General features: G+C 47.2%; 1 protein-coding gene across 2 annotated transcripts in view; it reads right to left on the minus strand.

Annotated features, from left to right (window-relative positions):
- The window catches only part of atrn (attractin), a 358,557-nt gene that overhangs the window by 217,294 nt on the left and 118,144 nt on the right, over nucleotides 1–23,119 (minus strand). For both annotated transcript variants that reach the window (XM_033035556.1, XM_033035562.1), the window contains exons 6-10: nucleotides 15,408–15,570; nucleotides 12,433–12,523; nucleotides 11,531–11,774; nucleotides 3,770–3,953; nucleotides 201–355 (exon numbers count right to left, since the gene is read on the minus strand). In XM_033035556.1, the coding sequence (XP_032891447.1) occupies nucleotides 201–355; nucleotides 3,770–3,953; nucleotides 11,531–11,774; nucleotides 12,433–12,523; nucleotides 15,408–15,570 (837 nt within the window). The remainder of the gene's footprint in view (nucleotides 1–200; nucleotides 356–3,769; nucleotides 3,954–11,530; nucleotides 11,775–12,432; nucleotides 12,524–15,407; nucleotides 15,571–23,119) is intronic.

A 23,119-nucleotide genomic window follows, 5' to 3' on the forward strand; every position in this document is an offset into this window, starting at 1 on the left:
TCAAGAAGGCTGGCTCTGTCCTGGGAGTGGAGTTGAATTCATTGGAAGTGGCTTCGGAAAGGAGGAGCATCTTGGACAATACAGCTCACCGTACTATGACTACTCTCTTGGAACGTCAAGATATCTTACCCAGACATGTTTAGAAGCAGTATTGCTGCACCAACATCACCATAATATGAAACAAATTAGCAGCAACTTACCCAAGTCATAAGCCATGAAGTCTGAAGAAAAGCATTTTGCTCCGTGGCTCATAGAAGTGTCATTGTGAGTGTTACCACCAAATACCAACATTGTCCCGCTTTCAATAATGGCCGTGTGCAGATAACGGAAGAAGCCTCTGTCCTTTAAAATTGTCCTATAAAGATATAAAAGGCGATCATTTAACTTACTAACCTTTTTTTTTAATGTAGACGCATGGAATTACAGGTGCTGATACAAGCTTTGTCCGGACCCCCACCCCCCCCCCCCCCCCAACCCAGCTTTCACCCCCATAACTCCCATTACAATCAGTCCGAAAATGAGTCCCGACCGAAAACATCACCTATCCATGTTCCCCAGGGATGCTGACTGACCTGCTGAGTTACTCCAACACTATTTTTTTTTAAAGATAGATACAATGTGCTTGAGTAACTCAACGGGTCAGGCAGCATCTGTGGAGAAAAGGGATGAGTGCCTTTTCAGGTCGGGAGCATTCTTCAGACTGAAAGTAGGGTTTGGGAGGGGGAGAGATGAAGAGCTGGAGGTGCGAAAAGACCAAGACCAATCAAGGCCGGCCACAAATAACCTCAGGCAGGGTGGTACCTGGTAAGTCCATTGTTGACTTGGAAAGGTGTGATCTCAAGAGAAACAATGTGGAGAACTGTTGAACTGGTAAAATGATTAAAGAGAGGCACAAAATGCTGGAGTAACTCAACAGGCCAGGCAGCATCTAGAGAGAAGGAATGCGTGACGAGACATTTTGGGTCGAGACCCTAGGGTGGAGGGAGGGGCCGTGGAGGGTCGGGGCAGAGGATGGGGGATAAGTTACTTAAAATTAGAGAATTAAATGTCCATACGGTTGGGTTGTAAGCTACCCAAGCGAAATATGAGGTGCTGATCCTCCAATTAGCGTGTGGCCTCATTCTGTCAATGGAAGAGGTGTAGGACAGAATGGGAGTTGAAATGGATTCTGTAGATCTAGGCCAGGGGTCGGCAACCTACGGCCCACGAGCTGAATCCGACCCGTAACCCGAAATCAACCGCAGGCATATTTTTTCCCGTTATTTAAACTTCTTCACAAAAAATCGGAACTGATATAATGCCACAAACTGGGCAAGAGGTTAGTTGGATTGGTGGACACAGTTCCACTGATGTAAAACTGCAGTTGCAGTTGCAGTGGCTGCGGTGCCTGATGCTCCGGGGAGGATCAGGGCCAGGGCCAGGGTCTGGGCCACGGTCAGGGCCAGGTCCGCCCGCCCTCATCCAAGATGGCGGCGCTGCTGGCCGTTGGTTCGTGTGGACACGGCGGACAGGAATCCAGTGATAAATGGACAGGACTGGTCTTTGGAGAGGAGAGGAAGTGGATGGGGGAAAGGAAGCGAGGGGATGAGAGGGAGAGGTGGAGATGGAATGGGGGAAAGGGAAGGAGAGAGGAGAGGGGAAGGAGAGAGGGAGGGAAGGAAGGGGGGGACGGAGAAGGGGGGAGGGAGAGGGGGGGGAGAGAGGGGGGAGCAGAGGGGGGAGAGAGGGCGGGGGGGAGGAGTGAGGGCGGGAGGAGAGGCGGGGAGGGAGAGGGGAGGAGGAGAGGGGAGGAGGAGAGGGGGGAGGTGCTGGAGGAGAGAGGTGCTGGAGGAGAGAGGTGCTGGACAAGAGAGGTGGAGTAGAGCGGTGGAGGAGACGGGGAGGAGGGGGGGGGGGAGAGAGGGGATAGGATAGAAACGTCATCTATCTGTGTTCTCCAGAGATGCTGCCTGATCCACTGAGTTACTGCAGCATTTTGTGTCCATCTTGGGTATATATCGGCATCTGCAGTTCCTTGTTTCTACAGTGTTCTATTTTTCAGCTGTATTCATTAGTTTTGAGAGGTTTGTCTGCAAAATTCAGAAGAGCCCTGGAGTGCAATCGCTGATGTTTCCAGCAGCTTCTCACTTGTAAATTAATATACTTCCAACAAATCCCTGTGAAAACTGTATCCTACTCAGAAGGTTCCTAAAAATAATGAAACCTATCCTGACTAGCATTTCAACCACTTTTCACACGGAGGATGACGGGTATATAATTTTCACACAGACGATTTTCACTCACAGGCTGGTGGGGACATGGAGCAAGCTGGCAGAGGAAGTGGTTGATGCAGGTAAAATAACAAGCTTTAAAAGACATTTGGACAGGTAAATTGATATAGAATGTTTAGTGGGATATGGGCCAAATTAGGCAAACGGGTCTAATTTAGTTGTGGCATCTTGGTCAGCACAAACGAATTGGGCTGAAGGGCCTGTTTCCGTGCTGCATGACTCTATGAGTGGCGCAGTTGTAGAGGTGCCGCCTTACAGCACCAGAGACCTGGGTTCGATCCTGGCTCTGGGTGCTACCTGTATGGAGCTTGTACATTCTCCCTGTGACTGCGTGGGGTTGTGTGTAGGATAGTGTACAGGGTGATTGCAGGTCGGCGCAGACACACGGTGGGCCGATGGGGCTGTTTCCACGCTACATCTCTAAAGTCTAAAGACTCTGAAAGGGAACTTTGCTTTCAAATTGTTTGCTATAATTGCATTCCCATCACTGCAAAGCTCCTTCATCAGATTCACATGACAACTGCCGATGCTGACCAAATGGAACCTTGTCAAAGTAACCCGCCTCATAAATAAATTAAAATAAATAAATAGATAAACAGACTTATGGGTGGACGGAAAGACAGAGAGACAGGTGGCCACCAATTTAAAAGTAATGATCATTCCAATCCTGCACAACTGTTCTGTAACGGTTTCATTAATTTTGTGACACATTGCCAAATTCCTTCCAAAATAACCAAATTCAACAGCAGATTCAACATCCCTTCATTGTTTTCACCTTAAGGGTAGCACGGTGGCACAACAGTTGAATTTTTGCCTTCCAGCGACAAAGACCCAGGTTCGATCCTGACCAGAGTTTGTACATTCTTCCCGTTGGTTTTCTCCGGGTGCCCCGGGTTCCTCCCACACTCCAAAAACGTACAGCTTTGTAGGTTAACTGGCTTCTATAATTGTAAATTGCTCGTATACAGGGTGATCGATGGTTGGCGTGGACTCGGTGGGCTGAAGGGCCTGTTTCCACACTGTATCTCGAAAGTCTTATAATCTCCTGATAGACTTACAGCAAAAAAACTCAATTTCTCCCTCGAACTTATCTGTAATTCTATCAAATCTTTCCACCCACTCATCCATTAACCATGAAACTTACTCATTTTCTAATGATAGACATAAAATGTTGGAGTAATTCAGCGGGTCAGGCAGCATCTCTGGAGAAAAGGAATAAATTATGTTTCAGTCGAGACTGTCTGAATAAGGGTCTCGACCCAAAACATCACCCATTCCTTCTCTCCAGAGATGCTGCCTGTCCTGCTGAGTTACTCCAGCATTTTGTATCTATCTCAGTGTAAGCCAGCAGTTCCTTCCTACACTTTATTTTCTGATGTTGAATGAGAAAACGGTTTCCCTTCAGAGGAAAAAAACATACCCAGAGTGGATTTAAAATGAAATGCTCTTCAGATAAAATCAGGGACAAAAATATTACTTTTGTCCAGAGAAGCACTTACCATTTAAAGCTATCCACATCATACTGGTACAGGTCATCTCTGAGGCCGTATTTATTTGCACTGTCAGCTTTATATCCACCATGTATGTAAATAGCTCGTGTCTTCAAGTCATATACACTGCTATGACCATAGCCTCCTTGAACTAAGGCACCATTTGTTTGCAGTATATTCCATGTATTTTTACCTGTTGAAAATAAATTGAGATTTACCACACAAAGCTAATGTGGATCATTTGCATGCGTTCTGATGAAACGTTATTCAAGTTATTCCCTTTTTCATGTATTTGTGGATGTCTCGATTGTACTCATGTATAGTCTTTCCGTTGACTGGATAGCACACAACAAAAGCTTTTCACTGTACCTCTGTACATGTGACAATAAACTAAGCTCAGGAACAGGCCCTTTGGCCCACTTTGTCTGTGCCAACCATCATGCCAAGATAAACTAATTGTATCTGCCTGCACACGATCCATAGCCCTCCACTCTCTGCATACCCATGTTCCTTTCTAAAAGCCTCTGAAAAGCCATTATTCCATCTGCCTCCACTATCATTCCTGGCAGCTCGTTCAAGGCACCCATCACCCTCTGTGTATTGGTAAAACAAGCCCTACACATTTCCTTTAAATTGTACACCTCTCACTTTAAAGCTATGCTCTCTAGTCTATGAGATTTTCACTCTGGGGATATTTGTTCTGTGTGTCGACCCTATATATGGCTTGATCAGTCTGAAGAAGGGTCTCGACCCGAAACATCGCCCATTTCTTCTCTCCATAGATGCTGTCCCACCCGCTGCGTTCCTTCAGCATTTTTGTCTACCGATTTTTCCAGCATCTGTAGTTCTTTCTTAAACTATATATGGCTCTCATAATTTTACATATTTCTCCCAGGTCTCCCTTCAACTTCTGCCATTCCAGAGAAAACAGTCCAAATATGTCCAACCTCTCCTTGCTTGCAGCTAATACCACCTAATCCAGGTAATATTATATGCTTTTAGACCTTAGAGTTTAGAGAGTTTCGAGTCCGCTCTGACAGTAATCACCCTGAACAATAGCACTATCCTGCACACTGGGAACAATTACATTTCATTTTTCACAGAACCTCCAAACATGCATGTATTTAGAGTGTGGGAGGAAGCCGGAGCACCCGGCAAAAATCCATCAGGTCACCGGGAGAATGTACAAACTCCATACAGACAGCACCCGTGGTCAGGATTGAACCCAGGTCTCTGGCGCTGTAAGGCAGCAATTACTGCTGCGCCTCCGGGCCATCTAGTTTTCCACTGCCTTCTCCCAAACCCATGGCAAATTACTGGATATCAGATGTTTCTCATTCAAAATTGAATTCACACTCGCAGACCAGTTCGATACAAATTAGTAGAAGAACTTTCCTCAGTGGTGGAGAGATAAACATTGTAATTATAAACTATTAAGGTATTTGAGGTATCTGAGCTTTGGCAATTTAGCTCACGGGGTGGATCTAAAGATGAAGATAGTCTCTGTTCAACTGCTGGCTTCAGACAATGCAAGAGATCAGAAAGCATGGCACAACAGCAAGCCAATTTTCAACCATAATTTTCTCCATGAGTCATCTTTTCAAATCTATTCTTGTGCTCACTCTTTGCTTCATAACAAACTCTGTTCAATGATGATTTAAGGCACGGTATTCCCATTTAATAATAATAATAATAATAATAATATCTTTTATTGTCATTGCACATAAGCGCAATGAGATTTGGTATGCAGCTTCCATCCGATGTCATAACATAAATAACTAATAACATTTGGATTTAGATAGATACCCGAGAACATGGATTGTAAAAAGAACAGTAAAATAGTAAAAACTGTTCAAACAGACTAAAGTGCAGATGTGTCTGTACGACGTGACCATCTGAGGGAGACAGTCCAGGTGGGATGGGGGGGGCACTCAGCAGGGCCGGTTCAGAGCCGCTATAGCTCTGGGAATGAAGCTGTTCCTGAGTCTGGAGGTTCGGCCGTAGAAGGCCTTGTAACGTCTGCCGGAGGGAAGTAGTTCGAACAGTCCATTACAAGGGTGTGAGGAGTCTTTATGAATGCTGACGGCCTTCCTGAGGCACCGTGTGTGGTAGATGCCCTCCAAGGCTGGTAGCTGTGTCCCAATAATCCTCTGCGCTCTGTGGACGACGCGCTGAAGAGCTCTCCTCTCCGCCTCCGTGCAGCTGAGATACCACACAGAGATGCCATACGTTAATATGCTCTCTGTGGTGCAGCGGTAGAAGGTTGTCAGCAGCTGTTGGGGCAGACCAGTCTTTTTTAATGTCCTCAGGAAGAACAGTCATTGCTGTGCCTTCTTGACCAGCGCAGCGGTGTTGATGGACCATGTGAGGTCCTCTGAAATGTGAGTGCCCAGAAACTTAAAGCTGGACACTCTCTCCACACTTTCCCCGTAGATGGAGATTGGGGCGTATTCTCCATTATGGGACCTCCTGAAGTCAATAATCAGCTCCTTGGTCTTGGAGGTGTTTAGTGACGAGTTGTTACGTGCGCACCAGTCCGCCAGGTTCTGCACCTCCACTCTGTATTTTTTTTCATCACCGTTGGTGATCAGCCCAATCACTGTTGTGTCGTCTGCAAACTTCACGATGGTGTTGATGTCGAATGCAGGAACACAGTCGTGAATGAAGAGGGAGTAGAGCATGGGGCTTAGTACACAGCCCTGTGGTGTGCCGGTGCTCAGGGTGATAGTGGAGGACAGGTGCGGGCCCAGTCTCACTGCCTGCGGTCGCTCCGTCAGAAGGTTCAGGATCCAATCGCATATCAGCGAGCTGAGGCCTAGCTGGTGGAGTTTGGTGGTGAGCTTGGTGGGGATGACCGTATTGAATGCAGAGCTATAGTCTATGAAGAGCATCTTCACGTAGAGTATGAAGTCAAAACGTTTGAGAAGGTAAAAATAAACCATTTTGGGGTGGCACAGTGGGGCAGCGGTAGAGTCTGCGAGACCCGGGTTTGATCCTGACTACGGGTGCTGTCTGCACGGAGTTTGTACATTCTCCCCGTGACCGTGTGGGTTTTCACTGGGTGCTCCGGTTTCCTCCCACGTTCCAAATACGTATAGGTTTGCAGGTTAATTTGGCTTTGGTTAAAAATTGTAAATGGTCCCTAATGTATGTAGGATAGTGCTTGTGTATGGGGATCGCTGGTCAGCGTGGAATCGGTGAGCCGAGGCGCCTGTTTCCACGCAGTATCTCTAGGTAAAAAAACTAAAACCTTTCCATGAATCAATACATCATTACTGAGCAGTTGTGAACTACAGCATTGTGAGACGTGAAACAAGGTCAAACAATGCGCGGATGACAAGGAACCACATGAAAGCTTCATGTCACGCTGAAACGGGTCAATTTGTTGTTGGTTCGCTGCTCACCATTTGTCTCTGTACAGAGAAAAATCCCTGGGTGACCTTGTAATAATAATAATAATAATAATAAATACTTTATTGATCCCCTCAGGGAAATTCAGATGTCCAGAAGCCCCCAACCAACAAACCCACAGATTCAAAACGAACGCAGACAGAAAATACATAGAATACAATGTGGACACTACCTGAGAGCAATAAATACTTAAAAAGACCAATAATTAACAATTAAAAATTAAAAATTGCAAAATGCATCCCCCTACAGCCTAGCGGTCCGAATTATAAAATCTAATGGCTGCAGGGGTGAAGGATCTCGTGAACCACTCCGTTCTCCAGGGCAGGGAGAGGAGCCGGTTGTTGTTCCGAGTGCTCTTTTGACTCTCTAGAATTACATGGAGGGGATGCCCGGGGTTTTTCAGGATGACCTGCACCTTGTGCCTCATACGCCTCTCAAGCACATCCATCCCAGAGTCTACTCTCCGCTCCAGCACTGAGCTAGCTCGTTTATCCAGTTTGACCAGCTTGTTGTTGTTTTTTGCACTAATGATGTTGCCCCAGCAGACAACAGCATAGAAAATAACACTTGCAACCAGTGTTGTAAAACATGTGCAACATATCATTACACACATTGAAGGATTTGAGCCTTCTGAGGAAAAAGAGTCTGCTCTGGCCTTTTTTGTAGAGGGAGTCAGAGTTGACAGACCAGTCCAGTTTGTTATCAAGGTGCACTCCAAGGTATTTATATGTCTGCACCACCTCAATGTCAGCCCCTGCAGCGTTGACCGGCTGAAGGGGGAGCTTGGACCTGCCAAAGTTAACCACCATCTCTTTAGTCTTAGTTGTGTTCAGGATGAGACAGTTCTCTTCACTCCAGGCACAAAAGGCACTGGTCAAGTTCCTGTATTCCTCCTCCTGCCCGTTCCTTACACATGCCACAATCGCTGTATCATCTGAATATTTCTGTACGTGGCATGTGTCAGACTTATAGTAAAAGTCTGCTGTATACAGGGTGAAGAGAAACGGGGCCAGAACCGTTCCCTGTGGGGCTCCAACATTGCACACCACTGTGCCAGAGACACTGTCCCCCAGCTTGACAAACTTGTATTAACTTATGTTGTCATCCACATATCGCCCAGCAGATTTTGTTACTCAATATCGAACAGCAGATTTCACTGAACACTATCCTTTCACACAGAGGGTGATGGGTATTTGGAATAAGCTGCCAGAGGAGGTAGTTTAGGCCAGTGCTATACAACATTTAAAAGACATTTGGACGGGTGCATGGATAGGAAAGGTTTAAAAGGATATGGTCCAAAAGCAGGTAGGTGGGACGAGTATAGACAGGGCATCTTGCTTGCCATGGGCAAGTTGGGAGAGGGCCTATTTCTGTGCGGTGTGATTCTACAACTAAAATTCATGATTAATTAAGCAACATGAATGCCTGCATAAACTTTATGAGATCTACAGTTGTAGATGGTGCCGATAGTTTTCCATTTCCGTTCCAGAAGCAAGGTTTTAAAAGGCCTCTCTTTCTGCCAATTCTGATTGTTGCGAAGTTCATATGTTCTTTCTCGCGATCAGATGCAGCTTCCCCCCCCCCAGTTCACTAGAAAACGTGATCAACTTCTTGCCAATTCATTACTCTCCTTTCCCCATAGTTACAGAGGAGTTATTATCAAATAAAAACTGGCTTGTATAATCTTATAGTGACTGACATTCACGAATCAATTATCTTCATCCAAGCTATCCAAGCGGGTACAGCAGCATCTATGGAGCGAAGGAAATAGGCAACGATGTGGGCCAAAACCATTCTTCAGACTGATGCAGGGTTGGGGGTGGGGGGAAGGAAGCCATAGATGCTGCTGTACCCGCTAGGTTTCTCCAGCAATTTTGTCTACCTTCGATTTTCCAGCATCTGCAGATCCTTCTTGAACATGCCATCCAAGCTGATGATTACGTTTGCCAGTTTGTGTTTAGTTTAGAGATACAGCGCGGAAACAGGCCCTTCAGCCAACTGAGTCTTTACAATATACATTATTAATGTTTTTACAATATACACTAATGATTCTATTTACAATATACGTTATTGATTTAGATGAAGGGATTAAACGTAGCATTAGCAAATTTGCAGATGACACAAAGCTGGGTGACAGTGTGAACTGTGAGGAGGATGCTATGAGGATGCAAGGTAACTTGGACAGGTTGGGTGAGTGAGCAGATGCATGGCAGATGCAGTTTAATGTGGATAAATGTGAGGTTATCCACTTTGGTGGCAAAAACAGGAAGGCAGATTATTATCTGAATGGTGTTAAGTAGGGAAAAGGGGAAGTACAACGAGATCTGGGGGTCTTTGTGCATCAGTCACTGAATGTAAGTAGAGCAGAGAGTGAAGAAAGCAAATGGCATGTTGGCCTTCATAACAAGAAGAGTTGAGTATCTGAGCAAAGAGGTCCTTCTGCAGTTGTACAGAACCCCAGTGAGACCACATCTGGAGTATTGTGTGCAGTTTTAGTCTCCAAATTTGAGGAAGGACATTCTTCCTATTGAGGGTGCAGCGTAGGTTCAAAAGGTTAATTCCCGGGATGGCGGGACTGTCATATGTTGATAGAAGGGAGTGGCAGGGCTTGCATACTCTGGAATTTTGAAGGATGAGAGGAAGTCTTAATGAAACATGTAAGATTATTAAGGGTTTGGACACGCTAGAGGCAGGAAACATGTTCCCAATGCTGGGGGACTCCAGAACCAAGGGACATACTTTAAGAATAAGCGGTAAGCCATTTAGAACAGTGATGAGGAAAAACTTTTTCACACAGAGAGTTGTGAGTTTGTGAAATTCTCTGCCTCAGAGGGCAGTGGAGGCCGGTTCTCTGGATGCTTTCAAGAGAGAGCTATCAATCGATCAATTAATCAATAAGTTTTATTCATCACATACACAATAAAGTGCAGTGAAATGAATTTGCCAGCAGCGGTACAATCAAAAAAGAACACACAATACACAATAAAATTTAACACAAACATCCACCACAGCATTCTTCACTGTGGTGGAAGACACAAAGTACAGTCAGTCCTCCTCCATTGTTTCCCCATGGTCGGGGTCATAAGCTTCCGTAGTCGCCGCTGCGGGCAGCTGGATGTACAGGCCCTCTCGTCTGGACGGTAAGCTAGATAGGGCACTTAAAGATAGCGGAGTCGGGGATATGTGGAGAAGGCAGGAACGGGGTACTGATTGTGGATGATCAGCCACGATCACAGTGAATGGCGGTGCTGGCTCGAAGGGCCGAATGGCCTACTCCTGCACCTATTGTCTATTGAGTCTGGGCTGACCATCGATCCCCGTACACTAGCACCATCCTACACACACCAGGGACCATTTACAATTTAATCAAAGCCAATTAACCTACAAACCTGTACATCTTTGGAATATGGGAGGAACCAGAGCACCCGGACAGAGGGAGAACATAAAACTCCTTAAGGGCCTGTCCCACTTGGGCGATCTAATCCGTGAGTTCTGGCGAGTTTGCCCTCGACTCATACTCGCACCATGGTCGACACGAGGTCGTAGGAGGTCTTCGTAAATCTCCTTCATGCTCGAGAGTGGTCCCCGCGTACTCGAGGCCTCAGTTAGGTTGCGGCGGTTTTTTCAATATGCTAAAAAATGCCCGCGAGTAAAAAAGGCCGCCACGGAAAAAATCGATACTTTTTTTACTTGTAGGTTTAGTCGTAGTAGGTCGGCATGTTAGTCGTAGATAATCCAGGTGTAGTCGAAGGTAGTCGTAGATAGTCTTCATCATAGTCGAAGGGAGGTCGAAGGAGATTGAAGGAGGTCATCTTCACTCTCCACTGTTCGGTGTCCAATTTTCCCAAAGTTAGTCGTAGCTAGTCGTAGCTAGTCTTGAACATAGTCGAAGGAGGTCGAAGGAGGTCTTCTACATGTCATTTTTTTCAAACTCTCCTAAACTCTTCTAACTCGCCAATTAAGTCACCCAAGTGGGACAGCCCCTTTAAAACAGCACCGTAGTCAGGATCGAACCCAGGTCTGACGCTGCATGGCAGCAACTCTACCGCTGCGGCACTGTGCCACCCGATTATGTGCAGAATAATTGAAAGAACAGTTTATTCAAATGTACACTGCACTAAATGGCCAAGCAATTAGCGAAGATTGTTAAAAATTAATTCAAAGCACATCAGTCTGTTTTCAACTAGCTTACATGGGAACATATCTAGCTTGTTGTTTATCATGTATCTATGCAGTAAATGGCTCGATTGTAATCATGCGTTGTCTTTCTGCTGACTGGATAGCATGCAACTAAAGCTTTTCATTGTGCCTCGGTACACGTGACAATAAACTAAACTGAACCATCATGCCAATACTCACCAAGATTATATGCTTGTATCTTGCTGACATATCCGTAAAGCGGGCAGTAGCCAAAGATGACCAACATCATAACACTGCCATCGTTCATCCGCACTACATGTGCAGAGTGGCCCACCACTGCATACTGCTGCTTTGCCTTCGGAGTCAGCGGCACCCATGACTGATTCTGAATGTGGAACACCCACAGCTGGTTGGTGATATTTCCCGTCGAGTCAATTTTCCCTCCGTACATGTAAATTTTATCCTTAAAATTAAAAATAGAAGACATGTATTGGTAAGAGTTATGCACATAAATATACAATATTCACAACCGTCAGAGTTTATGTTGTCATACAGCATGGAAACAGGCCCTTTGACCCAACTGGCCCACACCGACCAACATGTCCCATCTAAACGTCCAGAAACGTCACCCATTCCTTCTCTCCAGAGATGCTGCCTGTCCCGCTGAGTTACGCCAGCTTTTTATGTCCCATCTACATGCAGGGTTATAGGGAGAAGGCAGGAGAATGAGGTTAGGAGGGAGAGATAGATCAGCTATGATTGAATAGCGGAGTGAACGAAGGGCCAACTGGCCTAATTCTGCTCCTATCACGTGATCTGCACGAGTCCCTGCCTGTGTTTGCCCCATATCCCTCTAAACCTGTCCTATTCATGTACCTGCCTAAATGTTTCTTGAAAGTTGCGATAGTACCTGCCTCAATTCCCTCTTCTGGCAGATTATTCCAAATACCCACCAGCCTTTGTGTAAAAAAGTTACACCACAGGTTCCTATTAAATCTTTCCCAAACTACACAAACTAGTTGATGACCCGATCAACCACTTCCCCTGCACCTATTGTCTATTGTCAAGCTATGTAACTAAAAGAATGCTATGAATCAGTGCTCTGAGTTAAAAAATATTACCTTATACAGAGCCACAGAATGGCCATATCGCCCAACCACTTGGTCTGCTGATTTCTTCAACTTCTGCCATTTCAGTTCTCTTAAGTCAAAACTGTGGACAACAAATAAAGTAAAGTCAGTCATTGCTGCTGCTAAAAGACATAACTTACAATATCATTTTCAATATCAAATGTTTAAAGATCTGGAACAGAAAAAGGAAGACAGGAAGAAGACCGGGAACGGGGTACTGGTGTTTCAATGTGAAGCTTTGTCATTCTACCCGCAAAGTGCAAAATGAAATAACATGCAGCAACACTTGTTCCAACACATCGTGATAATAGAACATAGAACAGCACAGCACAGCACAAGAACAGGCTCTTCAGCCCACAATGTTTGTGTCAAACAAGATGCCAAGATCATAGAAACGTAGAGACATAGAAAACATTCGAGCCTGCACCGCCATTCAATATGATCATGGCTGATCATCCAACTCAGTATCCTGTGCCTGCCTTCTCTCCATACTCCCTGATCCCTTTAGCCACAAGGGCCACATCTAACTCCCTCTTAAATATAGCCAATGAACTGGCCTCAACTACATTCTGTGGCAGAGAATTCCCTCTATTTCCCATTGTGGCAGAGAATTCACATTAGAATTCCTTATCTACCTACATAGATCATAAAGTCACAAGTAATAGCAGTAGAATTGAGCCATTCAATCATGGCTGATCTTTCTCTCCCTCCTTACCCCATTCTCCTGTGTTCTCCCCATAACCTCTGACACCTGTCAATCTATCTCTGTCTTAAAGATAACCACTGATTTAATCATCTATATCTCTCCATTCCCTGTATATCCTTGTGCCTATCCAAAAGTCTCCTAAATGCCACATTCACATTTGCCTTAACCACCACTCCCAGTAACGGCAATCATAGAAACATAGAAACATAGAAATTAGGTGCAGGAGTAGGCCATTCGGCCCTTCGAGCCTGCACCGCCATTCAATATGATCATGGCTGATCATCCAACTCAGTATCCCGTACCTGCCTTCTCTCCATACCCTCTGATACCCTTAGCCACAAGGGCCACATCTAACTCCCTCTTAAATATAGCCAATGAACTGGCCTCGACTACCCTCTGTGGCAGGGAGTTCCAGAGATTCACCACTCTCTGTGTGAAAAAAGTTCTTCTCATCTCGGTTTTAAAGGATTTCCCCCTTATCCTTAAGCTGTGACCCCTTGTCCTGGACTTCCCCAACATCGGGAGCAATCTTCCTGCATCTAGCCTGTCCAATCCCTTAAGAATTTTGTAAGTTTCTATAAGAACCCCATCCCATCCTTCTGTGTGTAAAAAAAAATGCCCCACACATCTTTTTAAAACTTTGCCCCTCTCACCTTAAAGTTACGCCCACTAGTATTTGATTTTTCCATCCTGGGAAAAAGGTTCTGATTATCTACCCTATCTAAACCTCTCAATATTTTGTACACTACTCTCCCCACAACGTTTGGCATTCTAGAAAAAAGAATACAAATCTGTCCAACCTGTCCCTGTCGCTATCATCCCCTAATCCTGGCAACATTGTGGTATAATCTCCTCGGCACCTTATACAAACCCTTTCCAAATAATAATATTTCACAAGTCAAACAGAAGTACTGCAGAGCCAGCAGGGGGCACTGCCTGGATTTCAGCACACGGAACTTGCAGATGTTTTACCAGAGAAAAACTTATATCAGGAAGATACAGTGGAAATGAACAAAACATATATTGTAGCAGGTACCCAATGTATTTACTATTGTTAAAGCCATTTACAGGCTGCATTAGCTAAATCAGCAAAATTTACAACAAAGATATTTCCAGAAGAATTCAGAATTCAGAACATTCAGAATTGGAATGCAATGCTGTTGCTAAAATAGCATTTAGGAGAAAACTTTTTTTAGAATTAGATTCCTTTATTGTCATTCAGACCTTTCAGTCTGAACGAAATTATGTTGCCTGCAGTCATACACAGAACCAATAAAAACAAAACATACAATAAACACAAATTAAACATCCACCACAGTGAGTTCACCAAGCACATCCTCACTGTGATGGAGGCAAAGTCTTAGTCTTCCCTCTTTGTTCTCCCTCTGCGCTGAGGCGATCGATCCAGGCCGGAGATGCCGCTCTCTAGTCCAGCGGACCTCCGTGGTGATGTCGCCACCGCCGAAAGCCGGAACGCCGTCTCCGCTCCGAGACGGCCCACCACAGCATCAGCTCCGGGCAGCCGCCCCAGCTCCAGGCCCCGCAGTCTCCGCTCCGGTCCGCCGCCCCAGCCCCGGGACCCGCAGTCTCCGCTCCGGGCCGCCGCACCAGCTCCGGGAGAATGTACAACCTCCATCTAGACAGCACCTGTAGTCAGGATCGAACCTGGGTCACTGGCGCTGTAGGCAGCAACTCTACCGCTGCGCCACTGTGTTGGAGACGGGAGAAGGGTCGTCAATGGGTCTGAGGAAGTGGCCCGATCGGAAAATCGACCTACCCGTGTTTTCTAGAGATGCTGTCTGACCCACGGAGCTACTCCAGCACATGAGTCTTCCTTCGTAAACCAGCATCTGCAGTTCCCTGCTTCTACCTACATTGGAGGACTGCCAACAGGAACCCTATCACAAAGATCGGGCCCATTGTTTAGCTCAGAAACCTACTGCTGAAATAACCAGGGGACTTTCTACAGCTTGTAGAAACAAATTGTTTCTACACAAAATAATCCTATCTGCTCAGTCATTACTGCGAACAAAACAATGACACGGGACAAGAAAAGCTGTGGCAGACTCTGTAGGCGTGATTAACTTCCAGGAGAACATTACTATATTTAGAATACAAGTTAAGGAAACAGCCTTGAATTTACTCGATATGTTTGCATGAAAACAATGGCAGGCAGAACAAAGGGGGAAATATTTTCAAATGTTTACTCCATTGCTATGAAGTAATTCATTCCAGCTAAGCATGGATTTGCACTACTTACGCTGCAACCATCTGGTACTCGGAGTAATTGAACACGTAACCTCCAATAACCCACATGACATTGTCACTGACAACTGTCTTGTGGGAAGCCCGGCCCAGCATGGGCACCTCATACTCATCCCATTCCCAAAATGATTGATTCGCTCGAAGTGAGCAGTCAGGACCTGCAAGGCACAAAACATATTTCTCACTTTCGACATTATTTTACAGAATGCATGGCGATAGTTAACTAAAGATGCACACAAATTTCAATATAAAAGAATCAAGAGGGTGCTATTGTCATGTGTCCCAGATAGAACAATCAAATTCTTACTTGCAGCAGCACAGAATATGTAAACATAGTACCTGTACTTTGTAAACAATATAATATAAAAGAAAAAGTTCAGTGTGTATATATACATATCTATCTATCTATCTATCTATAATATAAAAGTCTGTGGCTGCCGGCTGGCTGCCGGCTTTCTGCCTGACTTGTGGTTGCCAGCCTTTGATTCGTTGCCACGCCAACGTCAGACGCAGAAACGCCCAGATTTTTTCCATTTCGGTAGAGATTTCACTTTTCATTCCAAGTATCCACTCCTAATTAAATTTTGTCGTGTTTATGTACACATCTATATTACTAAAAGTCTGTTCTTGACCGGTTTTGGTGATCTGTGCTGCGATTTACGAGAGAACGCCGCCACCTACGGCCGTCATTTTTGGGCACCTTGCTCAGAGCCCCCCTCCGCTGCATATATGCCGAGGATTTTTCAAGTCGATGAAAAATGACAGAGATATTAATGATTTTACAAAATTCCCCATTCTCTCTGCTGCCCCTGCTGGCGGCAGGGGGGATGGACTATAAAACCAGGCAGTGGTGTGCCTCAATTAGTCTGCAAGCTGGAGGAAGGCAGAGGGTCACGTTTCTCTGAGCTGTGAATAACACTGAACACATGTCCACACAACTGTAAGTACCCTTAATGTGGTTTGAAAATGAAAATATGGTTAAAGTAAAAAAGCACTGCCTGCAAATGGTTGTTTGGGGGGTTTGGGTTGAAATAAAAAGGCACTCTCTCTCCCCCCTCTCCTCTCCTCTCCCCCCCCCCCCCCCTCTCCCTTTCTCCCCCCCTCTCCTCTCTCCTCTATCCCCCTCTCTCCTCTCTCCCCCCCCTCTCCTCTCTCCCCCCCTCTCCTCTCTCCCCCCCCCTCTCCTCTCTCCCCCCCCTCCTCTCTCCCGCCCCCCTCTCCTCTCCCGCCCTCTCCTCTCTCCCCCCCCCTCTCTCCTCTCCTCTCTCCCCCCCTCTCCTCTCTCCCCCCTCTCCCTCTCTCCCCCCCTCTCCTCTCTCCCCCCCTCTCTTCTCTCCCCCCCACTCCTCTCCTCCCCCCCTCTCCTCTCCTCTCCCCCTCTCCTCTCCTCTCCCTCCCCCCCTCTCTCTCTCTCCCCTCTTTTTGGGGTAAAAGGAGCATAGGTGGTTATGGGGATAGTTAGTGTGTGTGACGCTGCATGCCGCCTCCCCCCCCCCACAACCGCACGTTGGGGGACAAGACCCAACGGGTCTGCACTTGGTCTAGTTTTTAATAAAATCCTTCTCCCCCCCCTCCCCCACACCTCTCTCCCCCTCTCCATCCCTCTCTCCCCCTCCCCATCCATCTCTCTATCTCCCTCTCCTCACCCTCCCCTCTCCTACCCCTCCTCCTCCTCCCACCTCATCCCTCTATTCCCCCACCCCCCCTTCCCTCTCCCGCCCTTCCCTCACCCACCCCCTTCCCTCTCTCCCCCACCCCCTTTCCCTCCCCACTCTTCCCCCTCCATCCACACTCTTCCCCCTCTACCCCCTTCACCATCTCCCTCCTCGCCTCTCTCCCTCCTCCCCCACACCTCTCTCCCCCTCCCCTCTCTCCTCGCCTCCCCAACCCCTCTCTCCTCCCCCTTTCCATCTCCCCCTCCTCACCCCTCTCCCTCTCCCATTCCTCTCTCCCCCACCCCCTTCCATCTCTACCCACCCCCTTCCCCCTACCCCTCAGTCCCTCTTCCACCACTCCCCCTACCCCTCCCACCCCACTCTTCCACTTCTCTCCCCTTACCCCACCCCTCACCCTCCCTCCCCACCCCTCTCTCCCCTCCCTTCCCCCTCCCTCACCTCTCTCCCCCCCCCCTTCCCCTACCCCTCTGTCCCTCTTCCACCACTCCCCCTACCCCTCTCCCCCTCCCCACTCTTCCACTTCCCTCCTCCCCTAACCCTCCCACTCTTTCCCCCTCTGCCCCCACCCCTCTCCCCCTCCCTCCACACTCTTCCCCGTCCCTCCACTCTTCCCACTCCCTCCCCTACCCCATCTCCCTAATCCCCTCCCTCCCCACTCTTCCACTTCTCTCCCCCTTACCCCACCCCTCACTCTCCCTCCCCAACCCGTCTCCCCCTCCCTCCCCCTACCCCTCTGTCCCTCTTTCATTTCTCTCCTCCCCTCCCCCTCCCACTCTCCCTTCCCACTCTTTCCCCTCTCTCCCCCACCCCTCTCCCCCTCCCTCCACACTCTTCTCCCTCCCCCCCTACCCTATCTCCCTCCTCCCCTCCCTACCCCCTCCCCCACACCTCTCTCCCCCTCCCCATCCCTCTCTCCTCCCATCCCCCACCCCTCTCCTCCCCCTCTCCCTCCCCTCCCCCACCCCTCTCCTCCCCCTCTCCCTCCCCTCCCCTCTCTCTCACTTCCACCACTCCCCCCCTACACCTCTCCCCCTCCCTCCCCATTCTTCCACTTATCTCCCCCCACCCCTCCCCATCTCCCTCCCCCACCCCTCTCTCTCCCCCTCCCTTCCCTCTCCCTCCCCACTCTTCCCCCTCTCCTCCCTACCCCTCTCCCCCTCCCTCCACACTCTTCCCCCTCTCCCTCCTCCTCCTCCCTCGCTCCCCTCCATCCTCCTCTCCCTCCATCCTCCCCTCCCTTTCTCCTCTCCCCCCTCCCCCACCCTCTTTCCCCCCTCCCCCCCACCCTCTCTCACCCCCTCCCGCACCCCTCTCTCCTCCTCCCTTTACCCTCTCTCCCTCCGCTCTCCCCTCTCCCTCTCCTCACCCCTCTCCCTCCTCCTCTCCCACCCCAACCCCCACCTCTCTCTCCCCCCTCTAACCCCCCACCTCTCCCCCCTACCCATCTCTGCCTTCCACCACTCCCCCTACCCCTCTGCCCCTCTTCTGCACTCTTACCGTCCCCCCTCCCTCACCACTATTTCCCCTCTCTCCCCCCTACCCCTCTCCCCCTCCCATCCCACTCTTCCCCCGCCCCCCCTACCACTCTTCCCCTCCCTCCGCACTCTTCCCTCTATCTCCCCTTCCCCCTCTCCCCTTCCGCCTCTCCCTCCTCCCTCTCTCCCCTCTCCCACCCCTCTCTCATACCCTCCCCACCCCACTCTCCTCCTCCCCTTCCCCCCTCTCTCCCCCCTCTCCATCTCCCTCTCTCTTCACCCCTCTCCCTCCTCCCCTCCCACCCCCTCTCCCCCCTCTTCACCCCCATCTCCCCCCCCACCCCCTTCCCCTCTCTCTTGCACCACTCCCCGCTACCCCTCTCCCCCCCTTCCTGCCCTCCCCACTCTCCTCCCACTCCCCACTCTCCTCCTCCTTCCCACCCCCCTCTCTACCCTGCTCTCCCTCCCAAATCGCTCCCATTTCCTCCTCCCCCTCTCCCCTCCCTCCCCTCTTCTCACCCTCCCCCCACCCCGTCTCCCCCTCCCCCCCTCCGCCCACCTGTGTGTTTGGGGGGTGGTCAGTGTGAGTGTGATGCCGCAGCTCCCCCCTACCCCCCCCCCCCCCCCCCCAGCAAACGCACGTTGGGAAAACAGACCCAACGGGACTGCACTTGGTCTAGTATAATATACGTGTGTGTGTGTGTGTGTGTGTGTATAACTAATATGAACTTTATGTTTTTGTCATACACTACATACACACATATACACACACACACACATAAACATACATAAATACAAACAAACAATAATGCAAAAAGACAAAACCAATGCCCACAAGTCATTAGGTCATGTGATAGGAAAGAATTAGGCCATTTGCCCCATCAAATCTATCTGCCATTCAATCATAGCTGATTTATCTCTCCTTCCTAACCCCATTCCCCTGTCTTTTCCACATAACCCCTGGCACCTGTACTAATCAGGAATCTAATCTTGATGGTGGCATTTTAGATCATGGAGGATTTAGACAGAGTCAATGAAGAAAACCTTACAATGAAAGTTTATAGCAGTTGAAGTACTAATAGCAAATAAGTGGCGATTTAAAATGACTGTCACAGGAACCATAACTAATATAAACATAAGTATGTTGGTGGTAAAGGTAGTTAGAACCCGGAATGCATTCAATGCACACTAAATAGATTCAACATCACTTCCTTGAAAGTGGCGTCGCAGGTAGATATGGTGGTTAAAAAGGCTTTTGGCACTTTGCCATTCTTCGGTGATAGGATTAAATATAGTAACTGCGGGTTTATGTTGCAGTTATATATAATACGTTGGTGAAGCCACATTTAGTGTATGGTCATTCAGTTTTGTTATAGGAAATATGTTGTCAAGCTAGAAAGCGTGCAGAGAAGTTTTACAAGGATGTTCCCCGGACTCGAGGGCCTGAGCTATAGGGAGATGTTGAGCAGGCTAGGACTCTATTCCTTGGAGCATACGAGGATGAGTGGAATCTTATTGAGGTGTACAAAATCGTGAGAGGAATAGATCAGGTAATCGCACAAAATCTCTTGCCCAGTGTAGGGGAATTAAGAACCAGAGGCCATAAGTTTAAGATGAGTTCCAGAACAAGGGGTCACAGTTTAAGGATAAGGGGGAAATCTTTTAGGACCGAGATGAGAAAAACATTTTTCACACAGAGAGTGGTGAATCTGTGGAATTCTCTGCCACAGAAGGTAGTTGAGGCCAGTTCATTTGCTATATTTAAGAGGGAGTTAGATGTGGCCCATGTGGCTAAAGGGATCAGGGGGTATGGAGAGAAGGCAGGTACGGGATACTGAGTTGGATGATCAGCCATGATCATATTGAATTGCGGTGCAGGCTCGAAGGGCTGAATGGCCTACTCCTGCACCTAATTTCTATGTGTCTATGTTTCTATAAGAGGGGAAAGATTTAATAGGAACCTGAGGGTTAACTTTTTTTTTAACACAAAGGGCGGTGGGTATTTGGAACGAGCTGCCGGGGGAGGCAGTTGAAGCAGGGACTATTGCAACGTTTAAGAAACATTTACACAGGTAAATGGAGAGGATAGGGTTTGAGGGATATGGGCCAAATGCAGGCAGGTGGGACTAGTGTAGATAGAACATGTTGGTCAGTGTGGGCAAGTTGGGCTGATGAGCCTGTTTCCATGCTGTATAACTCAATGAATGTATTTAATTGGGAGACTTTAAACTAGAACGGATGGGGGGAGGGAGTCAAATAGGGAAAGCTAGCAGTCAGTGTGTGAGGCAGGAGGCAGAGAAGGGTAGCACTCGGACCCAAAATGTAGGGGAGAAAGAAGAAATAAACAGAGAATAAGAGGGGGTGGGTTTCTTAAATGTGCATATTTTAATGCTAGGAGCATTGTAAGAAAGGTGGATGAGCTTAGAGCCTGGATTGATACCTGGAAGTATGATGTTGTGGTGATCAGTGAAACATGGTTGCAGGAGGGCTGTGATTGGAAACTAAATATTCCAGGATTTCGTTGCTTCAGGTGTGATAGAATTGGAGGGGCAAGAGGTGGAGGTGTTGCATTGCTTGTCAGGGAAGATATTACAGCAGTGCTTTGGCAGGACAGATTAGAGGGCTGATCTAGGGAGGCTATTTGGGTGGAACTGAGAAATGGGAAAGGGGTAGCAACACTTATAGGGGTGTATTATAGACCGCCTAATCGGGAGCGAGAACTGGAAGAGCAAATATGTAAGGAGATCGCAGATATTAGTAGTAAGCACAAGGTAGTGATTGTGGGAGATTTCAATTTTCCACACATAGACTGGGAAACACATTCTGTAAATGGGCTGGATGGTTTGGAGTTTGTAAAATGTGTGCAGGATAGTTTTTTGCAGCAATACATAGAGGTACCTACTAGAGAAGGGGCGGTGCTGGAACTCCTGTTAGGAAATAGACAGGTCAGGTGGCAGAGGTAGGTGTTGGGGAACAGTTCGGGTCCAGTGATCACAATACCATTAGTTTCAATATAATTATGGAGAGGGTCAGAACTGGAGCTAGGGTTGAGATTTTTGATTGGAGAAAGGTTAACTTTGAGGAGATGCGAAAGGATTTAAAAGGAGTGAATTGGGACATTTTGTTTTATGGGAAAGATGTGGAAGAGAAATGGAGGACATTTAAAGGTGACATTTAGGGACAAAGAGTACAGAATCTTTATGTCCCTGTTCGGTTGAAAGGAAATAGTAAAAATTGCAAAGAGCCATGGTTTAAGGGAAATTGGACACTTGGTTCGGAAAAAGAGAGAGATCTACAATAATTATAGGCAGCATGGAGTAAATGAGGTGCTTGAGGAGTATAAAGAATGTAAAAAGAATCTTAAGAAATAAATTAGAAAAGCTAAAATAAGATATGAGGTTGCTTTGGCAAGTAAGGTGAAAGTAAATCCAAAGGGTTTCTACAGCTATATTAATAGTAAAAGGATAACGAGGGATAAAATTGGTCCATTAGAGAGTCAGAGTGGACAGCTATCTGCAGAGCCAAAAGAGATGGGGGAGATATTGAACAATTTATTTTCTTCGATATTCACCAAGGAGAAGGATATTGAATTATGTGAGGTAAGGGAAACAAGTAGAGTAGCTATGGAAACTATGAGATTCAAAGAAGAGGAAGTACTGACACTTTTGAAAAATATAAAAGTGGATAAGTCTCCAGGTCCGGACAGGATATTCCCTAGGACATTGAGGGAAGTTGTGTAGAAATAGCAGGGGCTCTGACAGAAATATTTCAAATGTCATTAGAAACGGGAATAGTGCCGGAGGATTGGCGTACTGCGCATGTTGTTCCATTGTTTAACAAGGGTTCTAAGAGTAAACCTAGCAATTATAGACCTGTTAGTTTGACGTCAGTGGTGAGCAAATCAATGGAAAGGATACTTAGAGATAATATATATAATCATCTGGATAAACAGGGTCTGATTAGGAACAGTCAACATGGATTTGTGCCTGGAAGGTCATGTTTGCCTAATCTTCTTGAATTTTTTGAAGTGGTTACTCGGGAAATTGATGAGGGTAAAGCAGTGGATGTTGTATATATGGACTTCAGTAAGGCCTTTGACAAGGTTCCTCATGGAAGGTTGGTTAAGAAGGTTCAATTGTTGGGTATTAATGGTGGAGTAGCAAGATGGATTCAACAGTGGCTGAATGGGAGATGCCAGAGAGTAATGGTGGATGGCTGTTTGTCAGGTTGGAGGCCAGTGACTAGTGGGGTGCCACAGGGATCTCTGTTGGGTCCACTGTTGTTTGTCATGTACATCAATGATCTGGATGATGGTGTGGTAAATTGGATTAGTAAGTATGCAGATGATACTAAGATAAGTGGTGTTGTAGATAATGAAGTAGATTTTCAAAGTCTACAGAGAGATTTAGGCCAGTTGGAAGAGTGGGCTGAAAGATGGCAGATGGAGTTTAATGCTGATAAGTGTGAGGTGCTACATCTTGGCAGGACAAATCAAAATAGGACGTACATGGTAAATGGTAGTGAATTGAGGAAAGCAGTTGAACAGAGGGATCTAG

Source organism: Amblyraja radiata, chromosome 1, assembly GCF_010909765.2.
Source record: "Amblyraja radiata isolate CabotCenter1 chromosome 1, sAmbRad1.1.pri, whole genome shotgun sequence".
Lineage (NCBI taxonomy): Eukaryota > Metazoa > Chordata > Chondrichthyes > Rajiformes > Rajidae > Amblyraja > Amblyraja radiata.